This window comes from Anguilla anguilla, chromosome 15, assembly GCF_013347855.1.
Source record: "Anguilla anguilla isolate fAngAng1 chromosome 15, fAngAng1.pri, whole genome shotgun sequence".
Taxonomy (NCBI): Eukaryota; Metazoa; Chordata; class Actinopteri; order Anguilliformes; family Anguillidae; genus Anguilla; species Anguilla anguilla.
In genome coordinates, this window is record NC_049215.1 from 1,575,369 (window position 1) to 1,602,583 (window position 27,215).

Here is a 27,215-nt window from a genome sequence, read left to right on the forward strand (position 1 = left end):
TGGACCAGCCTCATCCTCCTGGGCCTTGCGAACCATCTCCTCGATGTCCAAGTGAATGGCATTGATGAAACAGCTCTGTGGGAGGATGGTGTCAGGTGAAGGATCCTTGGTGGGTGGTTCAAACTGGCGGGAGAGGGCGTCAGGCTTGGTATTCTTTGACCCGGGGCGGTAAGCAAGGGTAAAGTCAAATCTGGAGAAGAATAGTGCCCACCGGGCCTGGCGAGAGTTGAGGCGTTTGGCTGTGTGAAGGTACTCTAGGTTCTTATGATCAGTCCACACCAGAAAAGGTGTTTGAGAGCCCTCAAGCCAATGGCGCCATTCTCCCACCGCCAACAGCTCACGGTTCCCAATGTCATAGTTCTGTTCCGTGGGTGTCAGGCGGTGAGAAAAGTAGGCACAGGGATGGATCTTATTGTCCCTGGATGAACGCTGAGAAAGAATGGCTCCCACCCGAATGTTGGAGGCATCAACCTCTACGATGAACTGAGCCGCAGAGTCAGGATGGACAAGGATGGGTGCAGAGGTGAAGTGGTTCTTGAGGGCTCGGAAGGCTGTTTCAGCCTGGGCGTTCCACTGAAATCAGGTCTTAATGGATGTGAGGGCGGTGAGTGGGGCTGCCAGAGAACTGTAATTTCGGATGAAACGGCGGTAAAAATTGGCGAAGCCCAGGAAACGTTGCAGTTCCCGACGACAGTCTGGCTGAGGCCATTCCACAACTGCCCGGATCTTCTGGGGGTCCACCTGAATGCTGCCAGGGGAGATGATGTATCCCAGGAAAGAAGTGGTGTTACAACTAAATTCACATTTCTCCGCCTTGACGAATAAGCGGTTCTCCAAGAGTCTCTGGAGCACCTTGCGGACCTGGATGATATGTTCCTCCTTAGTTTTGGAAAAGATCAGGATGTCATCCAGGTATACAAAAACGAACTTATTTATCCAGTCCCTCAGAACATCATTCACCAGTGTCTGGAAAATAGCTGGTGCGTTTGTGAGCCCGAAGGTGTCCAGTGTCCGGTAGGAGTGTTGAAGGCTGTCTTCCATTCATCGCCCTCTCGAATGCGCACCAGGTGATAGGCGTTGCGCAGGTCCAGCTTGGTGAATATGGTGGCTCCTTGCAGGAGTTCAAAGGCGGAAGCCATGAGGGGGAGTGGGTAACGGTTCTTGACCGTAATATCATTAAGGTCTCGGTAGTTGACGCAAGGCCGGAGTGAGCCATCCTTCTTCCCCACGATGAAGAATCCGGCCCCTGCTGGTGAGGATGAAGGACGGATGATGCCGGCAGTCAAGGACTCCTGGAGGTATTTATTCATAGCTTCCGTCTCTGGCCGAGACAGAGAGAACAATCGACCTCTGGTGGGAGTGGTGCCAGGCTTCAGGTCAATGGCGCAGTCGTAAGGGCGGTGAGGAGGCAGAGAGGTGGCTCGAGACTCCAGGTACTCGGGAGGAACCGCCGACAGGTCCGTCGGCTTCTCGGGAGGAGGTGACTCAGGAGCAGAAGAATGGGCCTCTCGCAGACAAGATGCTAAACAGAATGGGCTCCAGCCCAAAATCTTGTGCGAGTTCCACTCCAAGGTGGGGTTGTGCTTCTCAAGCCAGGGATGCCCGAGAATGATGGGTGAGTGGGGAGATTCAATGATGTGGAGCCGAAGCTCTTCTTGATGGTTGCCGGAGAGCCGAACCTTGAGAGGAACGCTGGTGTGAGTGATATTCGCCAACCTCGACCATTGAGTGAGTTGGCCACTAGGGGGCATGATATCTTCTCCAAGGGGATCCCCCATCTCTCGGCGGCCCCAGCGTCCAGGAAGTTCTCCTCGGCCCCTGAGTCGATGAGGGCGGTGGTCCCTTTGGTTCGTCCCTCCCACTCAATGGTGACAGGCAGGCAAGTCCGGTGTTTTGAGGAGGATTCAGTTGGAATCATACCCACTAGTGCTCCTCGACACACTAGCGGGCGTTGTCTTTTTAGCGGGCAGGCTGCGACATAGTGGCCTGGTTTCCCACAGTAGAGGCATGACCTGGTGTGCATCCTTCTATCCCTCTCCTCCTTGGTCAGGCGAGCACGGTTGACTTGCATGGGTTCCGGGTCCGACATCATGACTGTAGGTTTGAGATTAGTAGAAGGTGCAGCAGTGGTCCTGGACCTCTCAGTGACTGCTCGGTTGTAGACCCCTTGACTGCGAGCCCGTTGGCACTCTTGGATGCGTGAATCCACGCGGATAGCCAGGGCAATGAGATCGTTGAGGTCCTCGGGCAGGTCCCGGGTCAGCAGCTCGTCCTTCACGCTCTCAGACAGGCCATTGAGGAAGGTGTCGTACTGAGCTTTCTTCTCCCAGCCACTGGCGGTAGCCAGAGTACGAAAATCGATGGCGAAGTCCGACACCGTCATACCACCTTGGCGCATGTGCAGGAGTTCTTGCGCTGCATCATGGCCGTGCTTGGAGCGGTCGAAGACCCGTTTCATCTCTTCTGCGAGCAGCGTGGATGTCTGCACGCAGGGAAGCCCCTCCTCCCAGGTAGCCGTTCCCCACTTCTTAGCTCGCCCGGTGAGCTGCATGATTATGTAGGCAACTCGGGCCTGCTCAGTGGGGAAGGTAGCTGGCTGTAGCTGGAAGATCAGTCGGCACTGGGTAAGGAATAGGCGGCAGCCACCAGGTTCTCCGTCTTACTTCTCCGGAGGAGGAAGGTGGGGTTCACGAGCAGGTGCAGGTGGAATGTCAGGCGTAGCGGGAGCCGCAGGTTGCTGGGGAGCGAAGCCAGGTGAGGAAGCCCGGAGTGCAGATGTCAGCTCCGCCACGCAGGAGGTTAGGGTCTGCAGCTGGTGAGAGACTAACTCCAAGTGGGACTGGTGGCGTCCCAACATGGCTCCCTGTTGCCCAAGTACAAATTGTACCTGGGCAGGGTCCGCTGGGTCCATCCTGGTCAGAACGTATATTCACGAATATTCACATGTTAGTATATTAATGAGGTTAGTACTTTACAATCTATAAGTTAGTAAGGATTAGTAGAAATTAGTAAAACTAGAAATAAGTAGGAAGTAAGTAAAAACGAGACTGGAAGGAAGGGGGGGAAACCACGAAAACCCGGAACCACCCGAATAGTGAAATCACACAAATACAGGGGAGTGAAGCAGCTCAGGGGACACAGAGACAGTACTGGGGAGACAAGTGACCGGGAAATACAGACTACAACAGCCCCCAGCTCATGTGCAGGAGCTTATAAAATACAACTTGGGGAAGTTTGAATAAAGCATAATGGCTGGACATGTATTCCACCCATGGAAGCTTTTTGGTTTTTTCTTTTAATTACCGAAGCTTATGCAAATCAAACAAACAGCTAAAGAGGAAGGAAAAATATTAACAAACAAAAAATAACAAAACATTTTAGCCTAACATTATGTAGTTTTAAAAAAAATTTCATTAGGGGTTCATTGAATACAGTAGTTAATAATCAAGATGAGAAACATTTTTTTAATCATGAAAGCATTTTTTCACTTTAATAGACTTCACCGTCCCTTAGGTAGGGGTGGTGGAGTTCATGCAGTTTGTAAGAGTAAGAATGAGTAACTATGTTTTGATTCATGATAACATTTTTCCTATGTCTTATTAACCTACGTTAATGTTACATGATCTGGCACCTGAATTTTCAATACAGTGATTTAGGGTTTCATTTTATGCATTTGCCTCTACGGCAGAGGTTCTGCCAGCCAGAGGGAAATAGGCTACTTGCGGGGTTCTGACAGTAGGAGGCAGCAGAGTGTAACTTTTTCTCTATGTTTTTTCCTCAGAGACAGCTTCCATAATTCTGTATTGATAAGTTGTACTTGATGTCACACTGCGTTGTATTTCGGGGTGACTGGCCATCTTTAGAGAAACGCTTAGCTCTGTGGCTTTGAGATATCATTCGTACGCTATTTGGGAAAAATAAAGCCCCAGCTAATAGTGGTCTCGCATCGGGTACCATACTTAGGATAGTGGTCAGCGTAGGCGCCATTCAAGTATTTTTATGGATCCAATCCCTAACTCATATTATAAGTCTGCAATGTAAAACCTGTGTAAGACCCTGGTCAATCCCGTTTTGCCGATTTCTCAGAAAACACAGTTAATTTTTCATGTTCAATGTCAGAAATGCTTCAGCTATAATCAAATAGCAACATATAAATCATTAATTTACCAGAAAATAACAGCAATTTTCTTTAATACGATTCCAAAAATTAGCTTCCCTCTTCCATGTAGCTAGTCACTCTTGTTGGAGGGATAGCTACACATCATCACACACTGGCAGTAGGTTGGGAACGCGGAATCAAGAAAGTGTATTCTCCTTTTCACCATAATGAAAAAAATAGCCATTTGTGTTAATTCAATCAAAAATGATTATAGCGAGATGCTCGTGTCAGCAAGAAATTCAATTTCAAGGATGGAGTGTATGTAATTCTGTGTGAGGTGTGTAACATACTGATAGAAGTATGTAACACTACGATACTGTATTTGTGAAATACTGTGAAAACTGAGGGCCTTAATATTTTTCTTGATAGTTTCTTCTTAAAATCTGTTATTGAAAGGGAAATTTTAATCTTGTTTTAAACAATTATTTATCATATTTCTCTTCAGATGAATCCATAAAAAGAGCCCAGCAGGCACTGAAAATGCATCTGAAGCAGAAGTTTGAATGCATATTTGAAGGTTTAGCGAAGCAGAGCAACTCAACCCTTCTGAATGAGATCTATACAGAGCTCTACATCACAGAGGGGGGAAGTGGGGGGGTCAATAATGAACACGAGGTTAGACAGATTGAGACATCCAAGAGACAAACCACACAGGAGACTGCAATCCTCTGCAATGACATCTTTAAGCCTTTACCTGGACAAGAGAAACCCAGAACTGTGCTTACAAAGGGCATCGCTGGCATTGGGAAAACCGTCTCTGTGCAGAGGTTCATTCTGGACTGGGCAGAAGGGAAAGCCAATCAGGACGTTGATTTCATCTTCACTCTTCCTTTCCGAGATCTGAATTTGAAGAAGGAAAGAGCATTCAGTCTGATGCAACTTCTGCAGCACTACTTTCCACAACTGAAAGAGATCAAAAGTGTTGAAGGTGATGAAGTCAAAGTGGTGTTTATCTTTGATGGTCTGGATGAGTGTCGACTTCCTCTACATTTCCAAAGCAATGAGATCTGCTGTGATATAACAGAGTCATCATCAGTGGATGTGCTGCTGACCAACCTCATTAAAGGGAATCTGCTTCCCTCTGCTCTCCTCTGGATCACCTCCCGACCAGCAGCAGCCAATCAGATCCCTTCTGAGTGTGTCCACCTGGTGACAGAGGTACGAGGGTTCAATGACCCACAGAAGGAGGATTACTTCAGGAAGAGAATCAGAGATCAGAACCAGGCCAGTAGAATTATCTCACACATAAAGTTATCCAGGAGTCTCTACATCATGTGTCACATACCAGTTTTCTGCTGGATTTCTGCTACTGTTCTGGAGACAATGTTAGTTAAAGTAGAGAGCGGTGATCTGCCCAAAACTCTGACTGAAATGTATACACACTTTATGCTCATTCAAGCTAATGTGAAGAATCAGAAGTATCATGGCGCTGATGAGACAGACCCAAAGAAGATGTCAGCATCAGATACAGAAATCATCCTGAAACTGGGGCAGCTGTCTTTTCGACAGCTGGAAAAGGGCAATCTGTTATTCTATGAAGAGGACTTGAGAAAGAGTAGCATTGATGTCAGTGAAGCTTCAGTGTACTCTGGGGTGTGCACAGAGATCTTTAAAGAGGAGTGTGGGTTGTATCAGGAGAAGGTGTACTGCTTTGTGCATCTGAGCATTCAGGAGTATCTGGCTGCCTTGTTTGTGTTTAATTCATGTGTAAATGAGAACAGAAATGTACTCAGAGCAGAAGAATCAAAACTTCACAGTGACAGAGTGCAGCTGTCTGAGTTACACAGGAGTGCAGTGGATCAGGCCTTAGAGAGTAAGAATGGACACCTGGACCTTTTCCTCCAATTCCTTCTTGGCCTCTCTCTGGAGTCCATTCAGTCTCTCTTAGGAAGACTACTGACACAGACTGGAAATAGATCAACTGTACCAGACCAACAGACACAGACAGGAAGCAGATCACCTGTACCAGACCTACAGGCACAGACTGAAAGCAGATCACAGTGCATTGAGAAAACAGTCCAGTACATTAAGGAGATGATCAGAGGGGAATCTTCAGCAGAGAGGACCATCAATCTGTTTCACTGTCTCAGTGAAATGAATGACAACTATCTAGTGGAGGAAATCCAGAATTCCCTGAGATCAGGGAAACTTTCTGATAAAGAGCTGGAACCAGACCAATGTTCAGCTCTAGCCTTTGTATTACTGATGTCAGAGGAGGTCCTGGATGAGCTTGACTTGAAGACCTACAACACATCAGCAGCAGGTCATCAGAGACTGCTACCAGTAGTCAGGAACTGCAGGAAGGCCATGTGAGTATTATGTCATTAATAATGTAGATGATTGGCAGTATTTTCCCACCTTGTATTTCTAGTGAGAATAAAGTGCAATAAAATTGCCGGAGAAGAGAAAATTTGGTTAAAAAAAAAAAGATTTATGAATTAAGATGTTTTAACTAGTCCTCTATCCAGAACATAGGCAGCATGAAATGCAAAACCTCATCACGTATCATATGTGATTTAATGAACTATAACTATTTACTCATTTAATACATTTTCTTATTATTTGCAAAGATAGCCATTGTGAAATAAATAAGGCGTTCATTGATAGGCAGAGTAATCTGATGGATCAACCTTTGTCAGAACATACAATTCAAGCAGATTAAAATGAATAAATGCTATAGTAAGTAACAGTATTAAGAAAAGGGACCTTATTTTGGTGACAACACAGGCACAAACACACCTGGAATTTCTTGTCATATTTTTCACTTTCGAAGATTGAAAGAAAATGGATATCCGCACAATGGATTACAGCTCCCAATACTTTATTGACTAAAAACAAGCAAGGCAACGTTTCAACCCAACAGGGTCTTAATCAGGCAAATGACCACATGATCAGTAAAAAAGGTATATATAGGCAGTAAGCCAATGACATCACATCGACATCACTGTCAGCCAATTAAGTAGGCCATAGAACATTGGCCATTCGATAATATGGTAAAAAAAAAAAGTAGTGCAAATACATACAAACATTTAATAATACCACAATAGAAAAATATATAGAGGTACATAATAGAAAAAGTATCAAACGACATACCAACAAACAAGTAAAACATTTTTTACATATCATATAAGAATAATAGTTAAAAAACCTCATGGTATAATAAGCAGAAGACCAATTACAAGATGTTTTTTTAGCCACTAGCATACTAGGGCACTGGAAAAGAGGGCAAGAAAGAAAATCACAAAAAAAGGTTTTATGTCAAATTCCTCATTTAGACCATTGGGGGACATGGTATTGAGGAAATAGATCCAGAAGGTTTCACGTTTAAGAAGCCTTTTTCCAAGATCACCTCCCCTATGAGGCTTCTCCACTTTTTCCACGCCAACATCTCAATGCACTGACATTATGCCCGGCTTGTTTAAAATGAGCAGCCACAGGGTTACGTTCATCCCCAGTTCTGATATTACTCCTATGTTCGCTAATCCTGGTTCGTAATGCTCGCGATGTTTTTCCCACATAAGCGAAGCCATGTCAGGGTAGTGGGGGGTAGGACCCAAACGCGGAGTCAAAAAAACACTAAATCCACAGAGTAAACACTAAACCAAGAGTTGCTTTTAATCAGAACAAAAACCAAGGGAACAAAAACAAAGCCGCGCAGGGAAAGTCAAAAAGGACAAAGTTCTTAAAGTGCAAAAACAGAGGAAGAGCAGAAATTCCAAAGAACAAAGCAAAAACAGAACAGGGGCAGGGAGGATAACACTCACGGCAAAAACACTGAGTAACAAGAACGAGCACAAGCTGAAACACAATCCAATACGCACACAAGGAACAAACAACCAACAAGGATCCAGCACCTGAGTCAGGGAGAAGGGAACTTAAATAGACGCGACACTGACGAGACACAGGAGGGCACAATGAACAATCAGGCCACAGAGAGGGAAGGGAAAACGAGAACCAAAAAACAATAGTTGAACAATTGAAAACAATACAATTAAACAGGGGGAGCAGGACACAAAACAGAAGTGCCGCCATCTGGCGGCCCAACAAGGAAAACACAGAACCATGACAGTTTTAAATACACTGGTGTCTGAGCTTTAATCTCAATATAAACTGCCACTGGGTCCGTACAGCCTGCTCACTGCTTATTCCTGTATTTTAATGTATATACACAATGTGCAGATGTTCCTCTGTCATACAGTACTGCACTGCTGCCCTGCTCTCCCTGGGAGTATCGGGGCTCCCCCACTCCCTGCCCACTGATCCCTTAGCAGTGTGCAGCACCAGGGGGTCCTGAGACGGCCTCAGCACAGGGGCTCAGCTGATCTAGCTGGACTCAACAAGACAGGAACGGACTGGACCAAACTGACACATACGGAACAATACCAAGACTCTACATGAAACAGATACAAACACAACACAGGACTGGGCAAAAGACACGGAGCGGACTCACAACACTACATGGAACTGGACATGGACACTACACTGGGGTGGACTGAGACTGACAAAGAAACGGACTGACACAGACACAGGAACAACACCGGGAGACCTACAAGGACAGACAAAGGGACAAGCAGGCGGGGAGGCACACGGCAAGACCGACAGACACACTAAGAGACAGACAGACAGGGAAGGAGAGGGGTGAACTCAAAGACTGACACACAGACTGACAAACTGGCAGACAGGACAAAAAACAGGCAGACTGACACACCGACAGACAGGCAGACAGGCGGGAGAACAGATTGGCCGACGGGCCGCCGGCCTGGGGGGCAGATAAACAGGCCAACATGCTGGCCGACAAACATGCGGGCAAACAGGTAGACAGGCAAGCGGGCAGACAAATAGACAAGGGGGCAGGTGAACAGACAGACACACGGTTGGGAACAAGGATGGGGCGTGGTCTCTGGTAGCTGGGTGGGGGCAGCGACGGCTTGGGAACACTAGGCGGCGCGAGAACACTAGGCGGAGTACGGACACCAGGGGGCGCGACAACACTAGGGGGAGCACGGATACCAGGGGGAGCAGACACCAGGGGGCGTGAGAACACTGGGCGAGGCAGGAACACTGGGGGGAGCAAGAACAATGGGAGGCGCGAGAACACTAGGGGGAGCATGGACACCGGGGGGAGCGACAACACTGGGGGGAGCACGGACACTTGGCATGGCATGGACACTAAGCATGGCATGGACACTAGGCATGGCATGGACACTAGGCATGGCATGGACACTGGGCATGGCAGGTGGCTTCGCCTGCGGGACAACAGACGGAGCAGGCGGCCCCTTCAGGGCTCTGGACGGCTCGGGAGGCCTCTGCAGGACGGCGGACCGGGCGGGCAGCTCCTGTGGGACGGTGGGCTCCGGTGCGCTGGGCTGGGAGTACTTCTCGGCCAGAGGGGGCATATCCGCGGCCCCCCGAGATACTCCTCCCAGTGGAGTGCCGTTGCTAATAGGGCGTTAAAGTCGCAACACCCCTCCAGGCCAGAGTAAATTAGCCCGCCGTGGAGGGGGTCCCTCATGTTGTCCCTAAACAACTGGCACACTATAGACTGGGGCAGGTCCGTCTGTGCGGCTACAGCGCTGAACTCTCTCGCGTAGTCCAATAACAGACGCGACCCCTGGCATGTATCAAAGAGTCTGTCCGCCCACTGTCTACTGGACAGGGGGGCCTGTCCAACGGCAGGACCTGGCCTGGAGGTCCCCCCAGCCACCACCGTGTGGCTGACACTCAAAACCGGTGGCATGACTACACAAGAATAAACCTCCGGAAACGGGAAGGGGGGAAGAGAAGGAAAAAAAAAAAAAAACTCAGCCGGGTCCAGTAGTGGCTGGATCCTTCTGTCAGGGCGGGTGAGGGGATGGACCCAAACACAGAGTCAAAAAACACTCAAAATCCAGAGTAAACGCAAAACCAGGAGTGTTGCTTTTAATTTGAACAAAAAACCAAAGGGAACAAAAGGGAAGCCGCGCAGGGCAAGTCCTAAAAAACAAAGTAAAATTTTAAAAACTAAGGAAACAAAGAAAATCCAACAATCCAAAAGTAGAAAACATGGAACGTGGGCAAAAACACTGGAGGCTACTCTTAGGAGGAAACACACGGGGCAGAAGCACGATCAGAGGCACACACAAACAAACCAACAAGGATCCAGCACCTGAGTCAGGGAGTAGGGAACTTAAATAGACAAGACACTGACGAGACACAGCAGGGCACAATGCACAATCAGGACACAGAGAGGGAAGGGAAAACGAGACAACCAAAAAACAATAATTGAACAATTGAAAACAATAATACAATTAAACAGGGTACAAGCAGGACACAAAACAGAAGTGCCGCCATCTGGCGGCTCAACAAGGAAAGACAGAGACGGAAACACAGAACCATGACAGTTTTAAATACACTGGTGTCTGAGCTTTAATCTCAATATAAACTGCCACTGGGTCCATACAGCTTGCTCACTGCTTATTCCTGTATTTTAATGTATATACACAATGTGCAGATGTTCCTCTGTCATACAGTACTGCACTGCTACCCTGCTCTCCCTGGGAGTATCGGGGCTCCCCCACTCCCTGCCCACTGATCCCTTAGCAGTGTGCAGCACCAGGGGGTCCTGAGATGGCCTCAGCACAGGGGCTCAGCTGATCCCTTAGCAGTGTGCAGCATCAGGGGGTCTTGAGACAGCCTCAGCACAGGGGCTCAGCTGATCCCTTAGCAGTGTGAAGCACCAGGGGGTCCTGAGATGGCCTCAGCACAGGGGCTCAGCTGACCCCTTAGCAGTGTGCAGCGTCAGGGGGTCTTGAGACAGCCTCAGCACAGGGGCTCAGCTGATCCCTTAGCAGTGTGCAGGATAAGGGGATTCTGACTAGCTGGATGGTAGCTGTCGGCTGCCTAGCATGAGGAACCGACTGCACACAAACCAGATTTGTGTCAACAACCGTCTGTCTCTTCTGAGTTGAAAACTCTTTGGTTTTCCCCATGGTCATAGATTACAACGGGATTTTGTATGTGTGCAACCGCATATTTGTACCCCAGTGAAACAGGAAATGGTGAAAGGCAGCAAACAGTTCCGGGGGAATGAGATCAATTTAAAAAAAATCTAATTTCATTAGATGCCACTTTGTTTGGTTTTATTTTAAATATTCTTTTGGGGTGCCAATAATTTTGACCCCTACGTTTTTGAGAGTAATACTATTTTTTATAAGAATTATGTTTAATTAAAGTGAAAGTAAGCAGTGTGTACAAATGTTTGAGCAGAAAATTAAAATCATTATGTTTAAATGTTTCTTTTATACAATCGTTTATGCTTATTTTAATGAAGAGTGCCAATAATTATTCAGTACTTGAATGTATGAACTCTTCTTTGCAGACTGAACAGCTGTGACCTCACAGAGAAGTCCTGTGATATTGTGGCCTCAGCTCTCCAGTCTTCAAACTCACCCCTGACAGATCTGGAACTCAGCTACAATAACCTGGGAGATTCAGGTGTGGAGCTGCTCTGTGCTGGACTGATGAGTCCAAACTGTAAACTGCAGAGACTGGGGTGAGTAGTGCTGTGTACTGTGTGACATTAACTAAATAGAATTACTGATTATGGAAATGTAAGGGTTTGAATTTTGTCACAGGGAAGACTAATTTCCTGACTCCATTCATTTTCAAAACCTCTAACCTGAATGTCTGTGTAAATACAGTTTTGCTCATAAGATTATTAACTGGGGTGTGCTCATATGAAATGATGGGCAGCTTGACCCTGTATCCTGGAGAGAGAGACTAGCTGCTGCTGCCAGGCATTCATCTAAGTGTTCTCTGACATTAAGACCTTCAATCCTGGGAGGTAAATATCCTGCTCATCCAGGAATCTAAAACCAACCCTGGGATTAAGCTAATTAATATTTACCCCATTTGGGTAGCGAGACTATATAAATATCACAAGGCATGACTTCTGTATTATTCTATTAAATAACATTTGACTGACTCTAGCAGCTATCCATGAAGATTTGCATATCCTGCTAGTGAAACTAACAATATGCCTGGTGAGTACCTCAGTAAGGGTGTTACCCCAAAACTTTAAGTTACTGTTGCTACCCCGGTTCTCTGAAGAGTAGAAAGATCCACGTATTGGGAATGACATCTGGTCATCCAATTGCACCAAGTGTGGCTTTGACAGCCAGTAGCGCATTCAATGTTACAGGAGACTACTGCCCTCTTGGAAGAACATATGGGACACTGCAGCGCTACTACTCTTCATATTCACTTCTCATGTGCGGCAAGCAGGGCAGTCTTGGTGGATCTCTCCACTGGGGTTACAACAGTAACCTAAAGTTCTCTTTCATCATCTCGTGTTTGAGATCCACCTATGGGGAGATATGGTCAACTCCCAGGATGCCTTATGCTCACAGCTGAGATGCTGTCAGGCCAGCAAGGGATGGCTCCTCCCCTGAGGGGAGGGTGGTGTCTGGCACATCCCGTGTAGGAAAGTACTAAACAGATTCCACTGCTCAATGCTATAGCCAGGGCCATGAACAATGTTTTAAGATATACTTTATTTAAGATATACTTAATTTGTCCTCTGCATTTGACCCATCCTAGTTACTTAGGAGCAGTGGGAAGCTGCCTGTCTTGTGCTGAGGCAAGTGCCGTGGTCAAGGGCACCTGCAGGAACACACCTAACATGCATGTCTTTGTGAAGTAATAAAACCCATAGCAGATGAGGGGAGATGTGTGCACCTTACACAGAGCTCACCCCCAGAACTGAGTGGTCTACCGGCCTCCTGGGGACGTTCAGTCAGTATCTGGAGAAACCCACCCTACCGATGAATAAATATCCTGCAAGGAGATACCCTGGTATAGGGTCCATGATGCAGCCATTCTCCTCGTAGAATGAGCCCTCAGGCCCAAGGGGGGCATTATCCTCTTTGAATCATATGCCATAACAAGAGTTCCACAAGCCAGTGGGACAGCCGCTGCATAGAGATGTTTTCCCTTGGCAGGCAGGGGCCCAGGTGACTAAGAGCTGGTTGCTCTTTCTAAAAGCATTAGTCTTTGTCATATACGTGTGGAGAACACAGCTTATGCAGCAGATGCTCCTCTTCAGAGGAGAAAGGTGGTGGGTGAAAAGCGGCAAGCTCCAACACCTCACATGTGAAAGGAGGGAAGCTTTTAGGCATAAAGGCTGGATTTAGCTTAAGATAAAGCCTGTGCATCTTAGGGGAGAATATTGTGCATGAGAGATGCACTGAGAGCACATGGAGGTCACTGACTCACTTAGCGGAGGCTAGTGCGAGCAGCAACACTGTCTGGAGAGACAACAATTTTAAATCTCTCATGTATAGACTCAAACGGCCTTAGAGACAGAGCCTCCAGCTCCAGTGATAAATCCCAAGGGGAAATGAGCGTTTTAGCAACAGACAGAGAACAGTGAGCCCCCTTCATGAACCTGTGAATGAAGGGGTGCTGCCCCACTGCATGGTCTTTCAACCCAACATGACAAGCAGTGATAGCTGCCAGGTAGACCTTAATGGTAGGAAAGGATTTCTCTTTATCCATAAGGTTCTGTGAAAAGCACAGCACGTCAGAAACAGAGCTCTGGTAAGGCACTGACTGACGAGTGGCACACCATCTTTCTAACACCTGACACTTATTGTCATGAAGTGACCTGGTAGAGGGCGCTCTCGTGCTCTGGATGGTTGCAGCCACGCGAGGGGGAAGCCCTAATGCGTTGAGGATATGCCTCTCACGGGCCAAGGCCATAGAGGTACTCGCTCAGGGCAGGGGTGGTGTATTTCACCGTTCACCTGAGACAGGAGGTCCGTGCGTAGCGGGAGCGTGCATGACTGTACATAAGGGAGAGGGATAATCACTGCGGTAACATTTCCACAATCTGGGGATGAAGACACCATTCCCCGTTCAGTGGGTTTCTCCTTGACAGCAGATCAGCGCTCGTGTTCAGAATTCCTGGAACATCAATCAATCAAATTTTAATTGTATGGCGTATTTCACAGCAATTGTCACAATACGCTTCACAGACAACCCTGGCCTAGACCCCCACAGGAGCAAGCCTAAAGCAACATGGGTCACACGTAACCACAGAAAGTGACGGCTGCTCCAGACCAGCAGTCTGTGGGCTAGACCATGGAGCTGGAGGGAGCGCATGCCACCTTGGTGATTTACATAGGCTACCGCAGTCATTATCGCAGCATACGAGCACATGATGACCCCTCAGACAGGGAAGAAAATATCTGAGAGCTGTCCATATAGTTAATAGCTAAAAGATTTGATTTACCATGTAACCCTCCTGAGACCCCCCACCCCAGAGAGGGATGTGTCTGTCCTTTTTTTCTGTATGAAAACAATCCTGAGAGGGGTTCCCTGAGTGTTAAAGTCTGTTTTCCCAGTGACGCAGAGTTGCTGAGTGCTTGTGTTTCACTGTGAGACGGTGATGGAGATCGCACACAGGGCTGAGGTGGAGGGATGAAATCCACTTCATAAAGCCCCTCATTCTTAACAGCCCCAGTGGCAAAACCTGAGAGGCTGCAGTCTGAGGCATGTGTGATACTGTACTCTCGAGCCGGGCTTGAACTGAGAGAGACATACTCTGAGAGATAAAATGCAGTCCGCTGATAAGCAAGCTCACATGGATACAGAATATAAATCCACTCCCAAGAACGTTACACTCCAGGATGGGGAGAGATTGCTCTGAAACCAAGAGACATCAAATGCGTCAGAACTCGCTGAGTGTCCTGCACAACTCTGGGTTTTGAATTGGCAATAATCAGACAATCGTCTGTACAAGTCAGTATTCTGAGCTTCATTAGTCTTAATGGAGCCAGACCTGCCTCTACACAAATACAGAACACCCGTGGACTCAGGGAAAGGCCGAAGGGTGGAACTGTGTATTTGTAACAAACACCGCGATGGGCGAAGCGGAGGAATTTTGTGTGAGGGGGATAAATGCTTACGTGGAAGAAGGCATCTTTCAGATTTACTGATGTGAAGTAGTGATGTTAAGTTAATCAATTAACTGTTAATTCTTAATAAGAATGTTGATTCATGAATTTCTATAGATTAAACATTTAAATGTCAATACACTATTTCAATGGATAACCTAATGTTGGTGATTTGATTTCAAAGAGACGTTTCTAAAAAAATTTAATTAGAGAGTCATGGTTCCCTCTGCTGGCAGCATTAGTGAAACGTTATTGGTCTTCTCAGCTGCTGGTCTCACCTTCAGCAGACTGCTCTCCAGACTGACCCCAAAGCACATAGACATGCTCATACTCCTTAACAAAAATGCTTAAGTATTAAGTTAAGCATATTTTAAGTCATTCTTTTTATAGACCATGGAGTAGATTTAAATCTAATCAGTTAATCATTATTAATCAATTTTTTGGTGCCAACGATTGATTAAAAGAATTGCACAACATTTTCCAATGTGAAAGAGTGCTGTATGTTAACATTTTGAAATTATATTGCCTCAAATGTTTGTTTAACACTGAGATCCAAGATAGGAAGTTGTGAACCGTCCTTCTTTTGGTGCTGAAAAAAAGGAAAATAAAAACTATGTTGGGTTTGATCTCTGGGAACCACACATATTGCCCCTTTTTGTAAGAGGGAAGGAATTTATTCCTCTTGAACATGGAAGCACTCTCTTGTGTTTGAGAGTAAATGACTCTGTTGAAATGGGGGGGTCACTCTGAACTGGAGTCTGTAGCCCTTGGCTATTGTCTGTAGCCCTTGGCTATAGTAGCGCTGCAGTGTTCTATGTGCTCTTCCAGGAGGGCAGTAGCTTCCTTTAGCATTGGACGCGCTACTGTCTGTCAAAGCCTGACTTAGTGCATTTGGATGCTTCTATGGACTGGATGTCATTCCCTAGAGTTGGCTTTCAAACACAAGATGGAAGAGAAGTTTATTTATGGCACCAATGCAGTGATTTGTTCAAGCAGAGATGCACACTTCAGTCAGTGTGTAAGTAAGCCACGTACTTTGGATGCACTGTAAGAGAAAGAGTACTTTATCATATGTCAAAATATGAGAGTTGCCAATAACCATGAATAGAAAGCTTTAACAGTATTAAGAGGCAATCATTTTATTTACAAGACATGGTAAGATGGACTGGACACTATGCTATAAGAGAGGAAAGGACATGCACCTGAAGAGATTGTAAGATAAAGAAAAGGAACACAATGAAATTGTGAAGCATACCAAAAATGCTTTTTATGTAAAGACTTTGGATAATGAAGTAAATTGTTTGAGCTTCCCTTAAATGCTATCCAGAGAACATCTCCCACAATCCACACTAGTTTACATTTAACAAAATGAAGTCTGACCTTACCAAAACTCTAGTAGCTACCACCATCCCCAGGATACCACCCCCCCCCCCCCCTTCTACAGGGACAGGTGTTACGTTCAGAGTAAGGACCCACACGCAGACCAGGGAAATCCAAGAAAACGTTGTCTTTATTCCGTGCGAAGTTCGAAGCCAGGTGATCAGAGATAGCGAAGGTACAAAGGGGCAGGCAAAAGAGAAGTCAAAGAAAAGCGAAGGTCGAACCAGATCAAACAAAACCAAAAGGGGCAGGCAAACTCGAAGTCGGGCAAAGGGGTGTCGCAAGAATCTCAAAATACAAAGGCTTACAAATAATCGGCACAATGAATCTGATCAACGTTCTGACAAGAAACAAGAGGAAAAGACTGACATTTATACACTGGGGAAGATAACAATCAAGGAGGGGTTAAGTGAGTGAGGGCGGAGTAACAAACAACATCCAGGTGAAGAACATTAGGATAACTAATTAAATGACAGGGGACTGACAAAACGCGGACTGGAATCACATAGACAACAATGATAACAGACGGCCTGGGTTTAGCAGGTAAAACACGTGCAGAGAGAGAGAGGTGCAGTTAGAGCAAGAGACAGGTGCAGGCAATTGCAGAACTCAGCGTTAGAGCAGGCTAGAAAGAAAAGGGGCGGAGCTACAGCGCAGCATGGAAAAGGGGAGACTGGTTAATGTATTAGTATAGTGATCTAAACTATCAAAAACCCAAAACTAGTGTGTGTTAGTCCATTAGTAATATTCACATGTTAGTATATTAGTGAGGTTAGTACTTTACAATCTATAAGTTAGTAGGGATTAGTAGAAATTAGTAAAACTAGAAATCAGCAGGAAGAAAGTAAAGCGAGACTGGAAAGAAGGGGGGAAACCACGAAAACCCGGAACCACCCGAATAGTGAAATCACACAAGTACAGGGGAGTGAAGCAGCTCAGGGAACACAGACACAGAGACAGTACTGGGGAGACAAGTGACCGGAACTACAGACTACAACAGTACCCCCCCCCCTAGGAAACGCCTCTTGGCGTTTTCACCGGTGGCACAGGGTGTTTAACATGAAAGTCCTTAACAATCTGCTTGTCCAAAATGAAGCGAGAGGGGATCCAGCTTCTTTCCTCGGGGCCGTAGCCTTCCCAGTCCACCAGGTACTGAAGGCCGCGACCCCGACGACGAACATCCAGCAGTTTGTTCACGGTGTAGGCATCACCACCATCAATGAGTCGGGGGGGAGGGGGGGGCTCAGGGGCAGGGCAGAGGGGATGGGTAACAACGGGTTTTAAGCGGGAAACATGAAAAGTGGGGTGAATTCTGCGCATGGTGGAGGGTAACTTTAATATAACAGCAGTGGGGCTGAGGATTTTAACAATAGGAAAGGGGCCAATAAAACGAGGAGCTAATTTCTGGGACTCAACATGTAGGGGAATGTCTCTGGTGGTGAGCCAAACACGCTGTCCAACTCTGTAGGAGGGGGCTTTAGAGCGGCGGCGATCGGCCGTCACCTTCATCCTGGCGCTGGCGCGAAGCAAGTTGAAGCGAGCGGTCTTCCATGTCCTTCTGCAGCGCCGGATGAAGGCTTCCGCTGAGGGGACCCCCACCTCCTCCTCCTGACTAGGGAACAGAGGCGGCTGGTACCCTAGGCAGCACTCGAATGGAGAAAGTTTGGAAGAGGAGGTGTGAGAGTTTATGGCATACTCTGCCCAGGGTAGCTGATAAAACCATGAGGAGGGATTCTTGGAGCAGAGGCATCTAAGGACGGTTTCAATAACTTGATTGGCCCGCTCAGTCTGGCCATTGGTCTGGGGGTGAAATCCTGAGGATAGACTAATGGAGGAACCCAACAGTGAGCAGAAAGCTTTCCAGAAACGTGCAGTGAACTGGGGGCCTCTATCGGAAACTATGTTAGTGGGGATGCCGTGTAGTCTAATAACGTGATGAATGAGTAAGTTGGCGGTTTCTTTAGCAGAGGGAAGCTTGGTGAGGGGAACGAAGTGAACAGCTTTAGAGAACCTATCAACTATGGTGAGGATAGTGGTGAAAGTGTTGGATGGGGGTAGGCCTGTGATGAAATCTAACGCTATGTGAGACCAGGGGCGGTGTGGGATGGGGAGGGGTTGTAACAGACCTGAGGGTGGGTGGTGAGAGGGTTTGTTCTGGGCACAGACCAAGCAGGCAGCCACAAAGTCCAAGATCTCTTGTTTCATGGAGGGCCACCAAAAGCGTCTCTGAATAAAGGTCCTGGTTCTGGTGGCCCCCGGGTGGCATGAAAGTTGCGAAGCGTGGCCCCAAAGGAGAACTTGAGAGCGGACTTGGGCAGGAACGTAGAGACGATCCGCTGGGCAATTACTTGGACCAGCCTCATCCTCCTGGGCCTTACGAACCCTCTCCTCGATGTCCAAGTGGATGGCATTGATGAAACAGCTCCGCGGGAGGATGGTGTCAGGTGAGGGATCCTTGGTGGGTGGTTCAAACCGGCGGGAGAGGGCGTCAGGTTTGGTATTCTTCGACCCAGGGCGGTAAGCAAGGGTAAAGTCAAATCTGGAGAAGAAGAGTGCCCATCGGGCCTGGCGAGAGTTGAGGCGTTTGGCTGTGTGAAGGTACTCCAGGTTCTTGTGATCAGTCCACACCAGAAAAGGTGTTTGAGAGCCCTCCAGCCAGTGGCGCCACTCTCCCAAAGCCATCCTCACCGCCAACAGCTCACGGTTCCCAATGTCGTAGTTCTGTTCCGTGGGTGTCAGGCGGTGAGAAAAGTAGGCACAGGGATGGATCTTATTGTCTCTGGGTGAACGCTGAGAGAGAACGGCTCCCACCCCAATGTTGGAGGCATCAACCTCTACGATGAACTGGGCAGCAGAGTCAGGATGAACAAGGATGGGTGCAGAGGTGAAGTGGTTCTTGAGGGCTCGGAAGGCTGTTTCAGCCTGGGCGTTCCACTGGAATCGGGTCTTAATGGATGTGAGGGCGGTGAGTGGGGCTGCCAGAGAACTGTAATTACGGATGAAACGACGGTAGAAATTGGCGAAGCCCAGGAAACGTTGCAGTTCCCGACGACAGTCTGGCTGAGGCCATTCCACAACCGCCCGGATCTTCTGGGGGTCCATCTGAATGCTGCCGGCGGAGATGATGTACCCCAGGAAAGAAGTGGTGTTACAGCTAAACTCACATTTCTCCGCCTTGACGAATAAGCGGTTCTCCAAAAGTCTCTGGAGCACCTTGCGGACCTGGATGATATGTTCCTCCTTAGTTTTGGAAAAGATCAGGATATCATCCAGGTATACGAAAACAAACTTATTTATCCAATCCCTCAGAACATCATTGACCAGTGTCTGGAAAACAGCTGGTGCGTTTGTGAGCCCGAAGGGCATCACCAGATACTCCCAGTGTCCGGTAGGGGTGTTGAAGGCTGTCTTCCATTCGTCGCCCTCTCGAATGCGCACCAGGTGATAGGCGTTGCGCAGGTCCAGCTTGGTGAATATCGTGGCTCCTTGCAGGAGTTCGAAGGCGGAAGCCATGAGGGGAAGTGGGTAACGGTTCTTGACCGTAATGTCATTGAGGGCACGGTAGTCGACGCACGGCCGGAGTGAGCCATCCTTCTTCCCCACGAAGAAGAATCCGGCCCCCGCTGGTGAGGATGAAGGACGGATGATGCCGGCAGTCACGGACTCCTGGAGGTATTTGTTCATTGCTTCCGTCTCCGGCCGAGACAGGGAGAACAATCGACCTCTGGTGGGAGTGGTGCCGGGCTTCAGGTCAATGGCGCAGTCGTAGGGGCGGTGAGGAGGCAGAGAGGTGGCTCGGGATTTGCTGAAGACCTCTTTAAGGTCCAGGTACTCGGGAGGAACCGCCGACAGATCCGTCGGCTTCTCGGGATGAGGTGACTCGGGAACAGAAGAATGGGCCTCTCGCAGACAAGATGCTAAACAGAATGGGCTCCAGCCCAAAATCTTGTGCGAGTTCCATTCCAAGGTGGGGTTGTGCTTCTCAAGCCAGGGGTGCCCGAGAATGATGGGTGAGTGGGGAGATTCAATGATGTGGAGCCGAAGCTCTTCTTGATGGTTACCGGAGAGCCGAACCTTGAGTGGAACGCTGGTGTGGGTGATGTTTGCCAACTTCTGACCATTGAGCGAGTTGGCCACTAGGGGGCATGATACCTTCTCCAAGGGGATTCCCCATCTCTCGGCGGCCCCAGCGTCCAGGAAGTTCTCCTCGGCCCCGGAGTCGATGAGAGCGGTGGTCCCTTTGGTTCGTCCCCCCCACTCAATGGTGACAGGCAGGCAAGTCCGGTGTTTTGAGGAGGATTCAGTCGGAATCATGCCCACTAGTGCTCCTCGATACACTAGCGGGCGTTGTCTTTTAACGGGCAGGCTGCGACATAGTGACCTGGTTTCCCACAGTAGAGGCAGGACCTGGTGTGCATCCTTCTATCCCTCTCCTCCTGGGTCAGGCGAGCACGGTTGACTTGCATGGGTTCCGGGTCCGGCATCATGACTGGAGGAGGTTTGGGGTTGGTAGGGGATGCAGCAGTGGTCCTGGACCTCTCAGTGACTGCTCGGTTGTAGACACCTTGACTGCGAGCCCGTTGGCGCTCCTGGATGCGTGAATCCACGCGGATAGCCAGGGCAATGAGATTGTTGAAGTCCTCGGGTAGGTCCCGGGTCAGCAGCTCGTCCTTCACGCGCTCAGACAGGCCATTGAGGAAGGTGTCGTATTGAGCCTTCTTCTCCCAGCCACTGGCGGTAGCCAGAGTACGAAAATCGATGGCGAAGTCCGACACCGTCATACCACCTTGGCGCATGTGCAGGAGTTCTTGCGCCGCGTCGTGGCCTTGCTTGGAGCGGTCAAAGACCCGTTTCATCTCTTCTGCGAGCAGCGTGGAGGTCTGCACGCAGGGAAGCCCCTCCTCCCAGGCAGCCGTTCCCCACTTCCTAGCTCGCCCGGTGAGCTGCGTGATTATGTAGGCAACTCGGGCCTGCTCAGTGGGGAAGGTAGCTGGCTGTAGCTGGAAGATCAGCCGGCACTGGGTAAGGAATGGGCGGCAGCCACCAGGTTCTCCGTCGTACTTCTCCGGAGGAGGAAGGTGGGGTTCACGAGCACGTGCAGGTGGGATGTCAGGCGTAGCGGGAGCCGCAGGTTGCTGGGGAGCGAAGCCAGGCGAGGAGGCCCGGAGTGCAGATGTCAGCTCTGCCACGCAGGAGGTTAGAGTCTGCAGCTGGTGAGAGACCGACTCCAAGTGGGACTGGTGGCGTCCCAACATGGCTCCCTGCTGCCCAAGTACAAATTGTACCTGGGCAGGGTCCGCTGGGTCCATCCTGGTCAGAACGTACTGTTACGTTCAGAGTAAGGACCCACACGCAGACCAGGGAAATCCAAGAAAACGTTGTCTTTATTCCGTGCGAAGTTCGAAGCCAGGTGATCAGAGATAGCGAAGGTACAAAGGGGCAGGCAAAAGAGAAGTCAAAGAAAAGCGAAGGTCGAACCAGATCAAACAAAACCAAAAGGGGCAGGCAAACTCGAAGTCGGGCAAAGGGGTGTCGCAAGAATCTCAAAATACAAAGGCTTACAAATAATCGGCACAATGAATCTGATCAACGTTCTGACAAGAAACAAGAGGAAAAGACTGACATTTATACACTGGGGAAGATAACAATCAAGGAGGGGTTAAGTGAGTGAGGGCGGAGTAACAAACAACATCCAGGTGAAGAACATTAGGATAACTAATTAAATGACAGGGGACTGACAAAACGCGGACTGGAATCACATAGACAACAATGATAACAGACGGCCTGGGTTTAGCAGGTAAAACACGTGCAGAGAGAGAGAGGTGCAGTTAGAGCAAGAGACAGGTGCAGGCAATTGCAGAACTCAGCGTTAGAGCAGGCTAGAAAGAAAAGGGGCGGAGCTACAGCGCAGCATGGAAAAGGGGAGACTGGTTAATGTATTAGTATAGTGATCTAAACTATCAAAAACCCAAAACTAGTGTGTGTTAGTCCATTAGTAATATTCACATGTTAGTATATTAGTGAGGTTAGTACTTTACAATCTATAAGTTAGTAGGGATTAGTAGAAATTAGTAAAACTAGAAATCAGCAGGAAGAAAGTAAAGCGAGACTGGAAAGAAGGGGGGAAACCACGAAAACCCGGAACCACCCGAATAGTGAAATCACACAAGTACAGGGGAGTGAAGCAGCTCAGGGAACACAGACACAGAGACAGTACTGGGGAGACAAGTGACCGGAACTACAGACTACAACAACAGGGGTGCTGCATGGTAATTATACTGACAGTAAATAAGGGACTTTGTACTACTGGTGTGCCCTAATGATTAAATCTATCATTCCTGTATGTGTTGCATGTCCTCCTGCAATGGTTTACAGTGATGGTCCTTCTATGGACTGTTTTATACTTCTGTGTAGTTGGCATAGTTTGCATGATTTGCATTGTGTGTCATTTGCAAACGGCAGAGCATTTATATGGCATGTTGTACAGGTACAGGTTATGATTTTCCACCCACTTACACATATCTTCAATTCCACATCTTTCATATCCTTTAATAAATTTTTATCACATCCATACTGTATGCTATGGGAACGAGGCACAGACGAGACAGACAGTGCTGGCAACATGCCTGTAGAGGACTTTTATTGTGACAGCGGTATCACAATGAATGAAGACGGGAAAAGTGAAACACAAGATGAGATCAGGCTACTCAAATGTTGGGGAAAGCACAAGTGCTAGGGAAGTGCAGGTGGGTCCAAAATTCAGGCCATGAGGAGGGGCACATCCGAGTCTGCCACAAAAAAAAAAAAAAAACAAGATTCAGAGACTCTGTTAGGCACTCAGTGAGGGGAAAGCCAGCACACCCCTGGAGTGAGACCATGAGGCCTATATAGGGCCAGCAGCTACTCAGGCAAAGGGGAAAGTGGTGTGGAAAAATCACTGGTATGCTGCCGGTGGCCTGACTGTATCTCAGGTCCAGGTCTGAGTGCGGAGTGGAGGTGCTGAAACTCAGCCCTGTCCCTCCGGCGCTGTCCAGGTCTGAGTGTGGAGTGGAGGTGCTGAAACTCAGCCCTGTCCCTCCGGCGCTGTCCAGGTCTGAGTGTGGAGTGGAGGTGCTGAAACTCAGCCCTGTCCCTCCGGCGCTGTCCAGGTCTGAGTGTGGAGTGGAGGTGCTGAAACTCAGCCCTGTCCCTCCGGCGCTGTCCAGGTCTGAGTGCGGAGTGGAGGAGCTGAAACTCAGCCCTGTCCCTCCGGCGCTGTCCAGGTCTGAGTGCGGAGTGGAGGTGCTGAAACTCAGCCCTGTCCCTCCGGCGCTGTCCAGGTCTGACATTAGTGGCACATTACAAGGGTTCTCAATGAAATTGAAAAGCTCCCTATACCCCACAACATCTTGAAATCTCCTTTTAAATTCATTTCTTATTTCCTCCCATATGCCTACAAATTCATCATAGTCAAAATGTTGCAGTAGATCAGGGTTAGCAGTTGTGCAGGCTCTTAGATTGGGAAAGTGAAGAAATTCTCTGTTGGGTATGAAGAGAGTGGTGATCTTGTGCTGGAAAGCAGTGACTGCTCTTAGCATGTTACCTGGGTGCTTCCCTTTTCCTTGGAGTTGGAGGTTAAGGGAGTTCAGCTGGGATGTGATATCAGTAAGGAGTGTCAGCTGTAATATCCAGTGAGGGTCCTCAAGCTTTGGCTCAGCCCTCCCCTTGCTTGCAGGAAAATCACGGATGTGAGGAAGTTGAGTACAGAATCGTTCAAGCACCTGGCCACGCGATAGCCATCTCACTTTGTTGTGCATCACCAGATCCCATGGTTTTTAAGTTTTGACACCAGTGCCTCCTGATGAATTATACAGTGAAATGAGACAATCTTGGGAATGCTGTCTTCTTTTTCCATCAGTCCGATAAGTCACTTCTCCTTCCCTCTCATGCTTGGAGCTCCGTCGGTGCACACCGACACAAGCTTCGACCAGTCGATTTGTTTCTCTGCAAAAAAAGTTCATGAGTGCTTGAATAACGTCTTCCACTCTGGTCTGTCCATGAAGTGGTATAACAGACAAAACAGCTCCTCTTTTGAATACAGCGAACCCACACACACAATTGCACCATGTCGCTTATATCCGTGCTCTCATCGAGTGCAATGCTGTAACATGGTGCCGCTGCAAGATCTGCAATTAGCTGTTCCTGGATATCTTTCCCAATAAACTCGATCCTCTTCATTAATGTCGAATCTGTAAGCTGCAGTGCATGTATTTGCTTTATTATTGCGTCCTTATTGGTGAAGTTACGGTACATTATCTCAGCTGAGGTCAAAAAGCATTGTTTAACAATTTCAGCGTCCATGAAAGCCTTTTTATGCCTAGCTAAAATCCATGCGATCTCGTAAGTGGCCTCTGTCGATTTCTCGGCAACAGAGACTGATCTCACCATCATTTTTTGCAGCTCAGTCAGAGTCTATGTCAACTGTTTAATTTTATTAGTCCTCAGGTTGCTACCTGGTGGGTACAACATGTTGTACTTATCGTGAAAAGCACTAAAGTGGCGTTAAAGGTTAGACGGTTTACAGTTGTCACTGGTCTTCTGGCAAATTAGGCAGAATGGAGTGGATTCTTATTGCACAAAGAAAAACTCATCAGTCCATGTATTCTGAAATTTTCGGTGTTCGTCCTGAATTGACCGCACCTTTTTCTTTGCTGATGCAGCATTGGTGTCTTGGGCTTCTCCGCCAAACCAATCGGCATTTTCCCCCGTTCTTTCCTCACGTTGCTCTTTCTCCTGGGCCCTGTTTCTAACTCCCTCGCCGTCAGCTAATGAAGAATCACTTTTCTCGTTCTGCTTTTTTAAATAATAAATCTGTTCATTTTGAGTGGGGCGGAGGCCAAGAAAATATTTGATATAACCCTACGACGTACGGCATTATGGAATATCTCATTTAGGTTTACGTGCTAAAGTTGCAAAACCATTCGCAAATGCAAAGTGTTAGGATTATTTTGCCCTTCTCCGTGGAGTAAAATGCAGGACGATGAAGAACACGCTGACAACGTCTCCTCAGAGAATTTGATGTTTATTACAATGCGCAAGGGAGAGACAAACTTGGAACATTCGGGTAGTGCACCAAGCAAATCTCTGCCGATCACGCTGTGTGGTGTCTTGATATGCAGTCCGTGGTCATACACATCAAAAGATTGAGTTAAGTGGCGGGCCGGAGACAAATGGTCCTGTCCCTCCCTGGGAACCCTCACAGCCATTTAGCAAAGGTATGTGACATCCTTGCTGCAGACGCTAGAGGTGTTATACTGAGACACACTACAGAGGTGCTAGACACAGTGGCATGCAAACTACAGACACAGTAATGGCAGAAACGGAAACACAATACACTACATATAATATATAAATGCTAGTAAATAAAACTGGGAACCTATTAGTCCCCCATTTTGTATTTGGAAATCAGGCGTCAAACGCCATATTCCCAGCAACCAATCACGTGGCGACAGTGGCAAGGAAAAACTCTCCTAGAGTTAAGGGGAGAAACCTTCAGAGGAACCAAGGCTCAGCGGGGGGAACCCATCCTCCTCGGGTTGGCCTGTGTACAGTTCTGGTGGGAAAATCAATTCCTCACGATTACAGAATGATTCACGTTTTCTAACGTCAGCGTGCCATACATTCTTCTGAACGGTCCTTAGTTTGCGGTATATGCTAATTTCCAGGAAAAATTGAAATGTTAAATACACACACGTTGGGAGAAAATTACCCATACAATACATACAAACAACCCCACACCCAAGGGACAGTAATTAGCCATTGGGTCACAGTTGTTGCCTTTTAGCTGCATTGTGATATTAGGGTTCAACACCCAGCTATCAAGTGCTGAACAGAGATGTTAGTGGTGACATCAGGAGTGACTAGAACAGAGCTGATAGTGGTCAAAGTGTCAGTTGGATTAGTGCAGTTGGAAGTGTTAGGCATTGCGCAAAGAGTAGTTTGGTTAGAAAGTAGTCCTCCTTTTGTCACCAATATTGTGCCTGTTGCTAACAGGAATCAGCCCAATCTCAATTACTGATTTTATTTGCTGTGGACCCATTGGCTCTCTCCCATCATGCACTATCCCTATGTTTCCTAATTATATCTAATATATATAATTTTGTTACAAAGAAACTTAAGCTAACCTGAAGCGTTTTACACCAGTGATTAATGATTATGTGAGAGTGTCTGATTGATACAGCCACTAGGGCAGGCAGAGGCTCTATTTCAGAGGAATTCAAAATTTAGGTCCACTATACAATTTAGGGCATGTGCCAGGCTTCTCTGGAGGGCTGCATGTGCCTCACCTCTTAGCTGAAGGGTGTATCTGTATGTGGCCTTCCGAGTGGGAAAACTATCTTCCTCCAGTCCTGCAGCATTATCCTAATTAATATAAAACTTTTCCAATACTTTAATTGCCTTCTCCGAACGTGTTCCTGTATCAACCATCAACCCATATCAGACTGTATACAACATTACAATACCATGAAAAAAATGTTCAACATTATAACATAATGACAAAAATAATAGCTGTGAGGCCATCCTGGATCCAACTGCAGCCTGCAGGGTTGGTGCACATTCCTGTACTGTGGAAACGTGTGAGTGGAGACACGCAGAGAGATAGCCCCCAGGGGCTATAAGGGTAGATGGGGATTATTGTGCCCCATGTTGGGTCTCACCCTTGTATTTCCTTAACCATTTAATGTGAAACCACACCGGAGTTC

The 27,215-nt window shown here is 47.7% G+C and overlaps 1 protein-coding gene across 1 annotated transcript in view; it reads left to right on the forward strand.

Moving 5' to 3' along the window:
* The window catches only part of LOC118214125 (NACHT, LRR and PYD domains-containing protein 5-like), a gene marked incomplete at its 3' end in the record, with an annotated part of 81,951 nt that overhangs the window by 31,153 nt on the left and 23,583 nt on the right, over positions 1-27,215 (forward strand). The window contains exons 10-12 of the mRNA XM_035393740.1: positions 4,605-6,082; positions 6,161-6,468; positions 11,517-11,690. Of these exons, the coding sequence (XP_035249631.1) occupies positions 4,605-6,082; positions 6,161-6,468; positions 11,517-11,690 (1,960 nt within the window). The remainder of the gene's footprint in view (positions 1-4,604; positions 6,083-6,160; positions 6,469-11,516; positions 11,691-27,215) is intronic.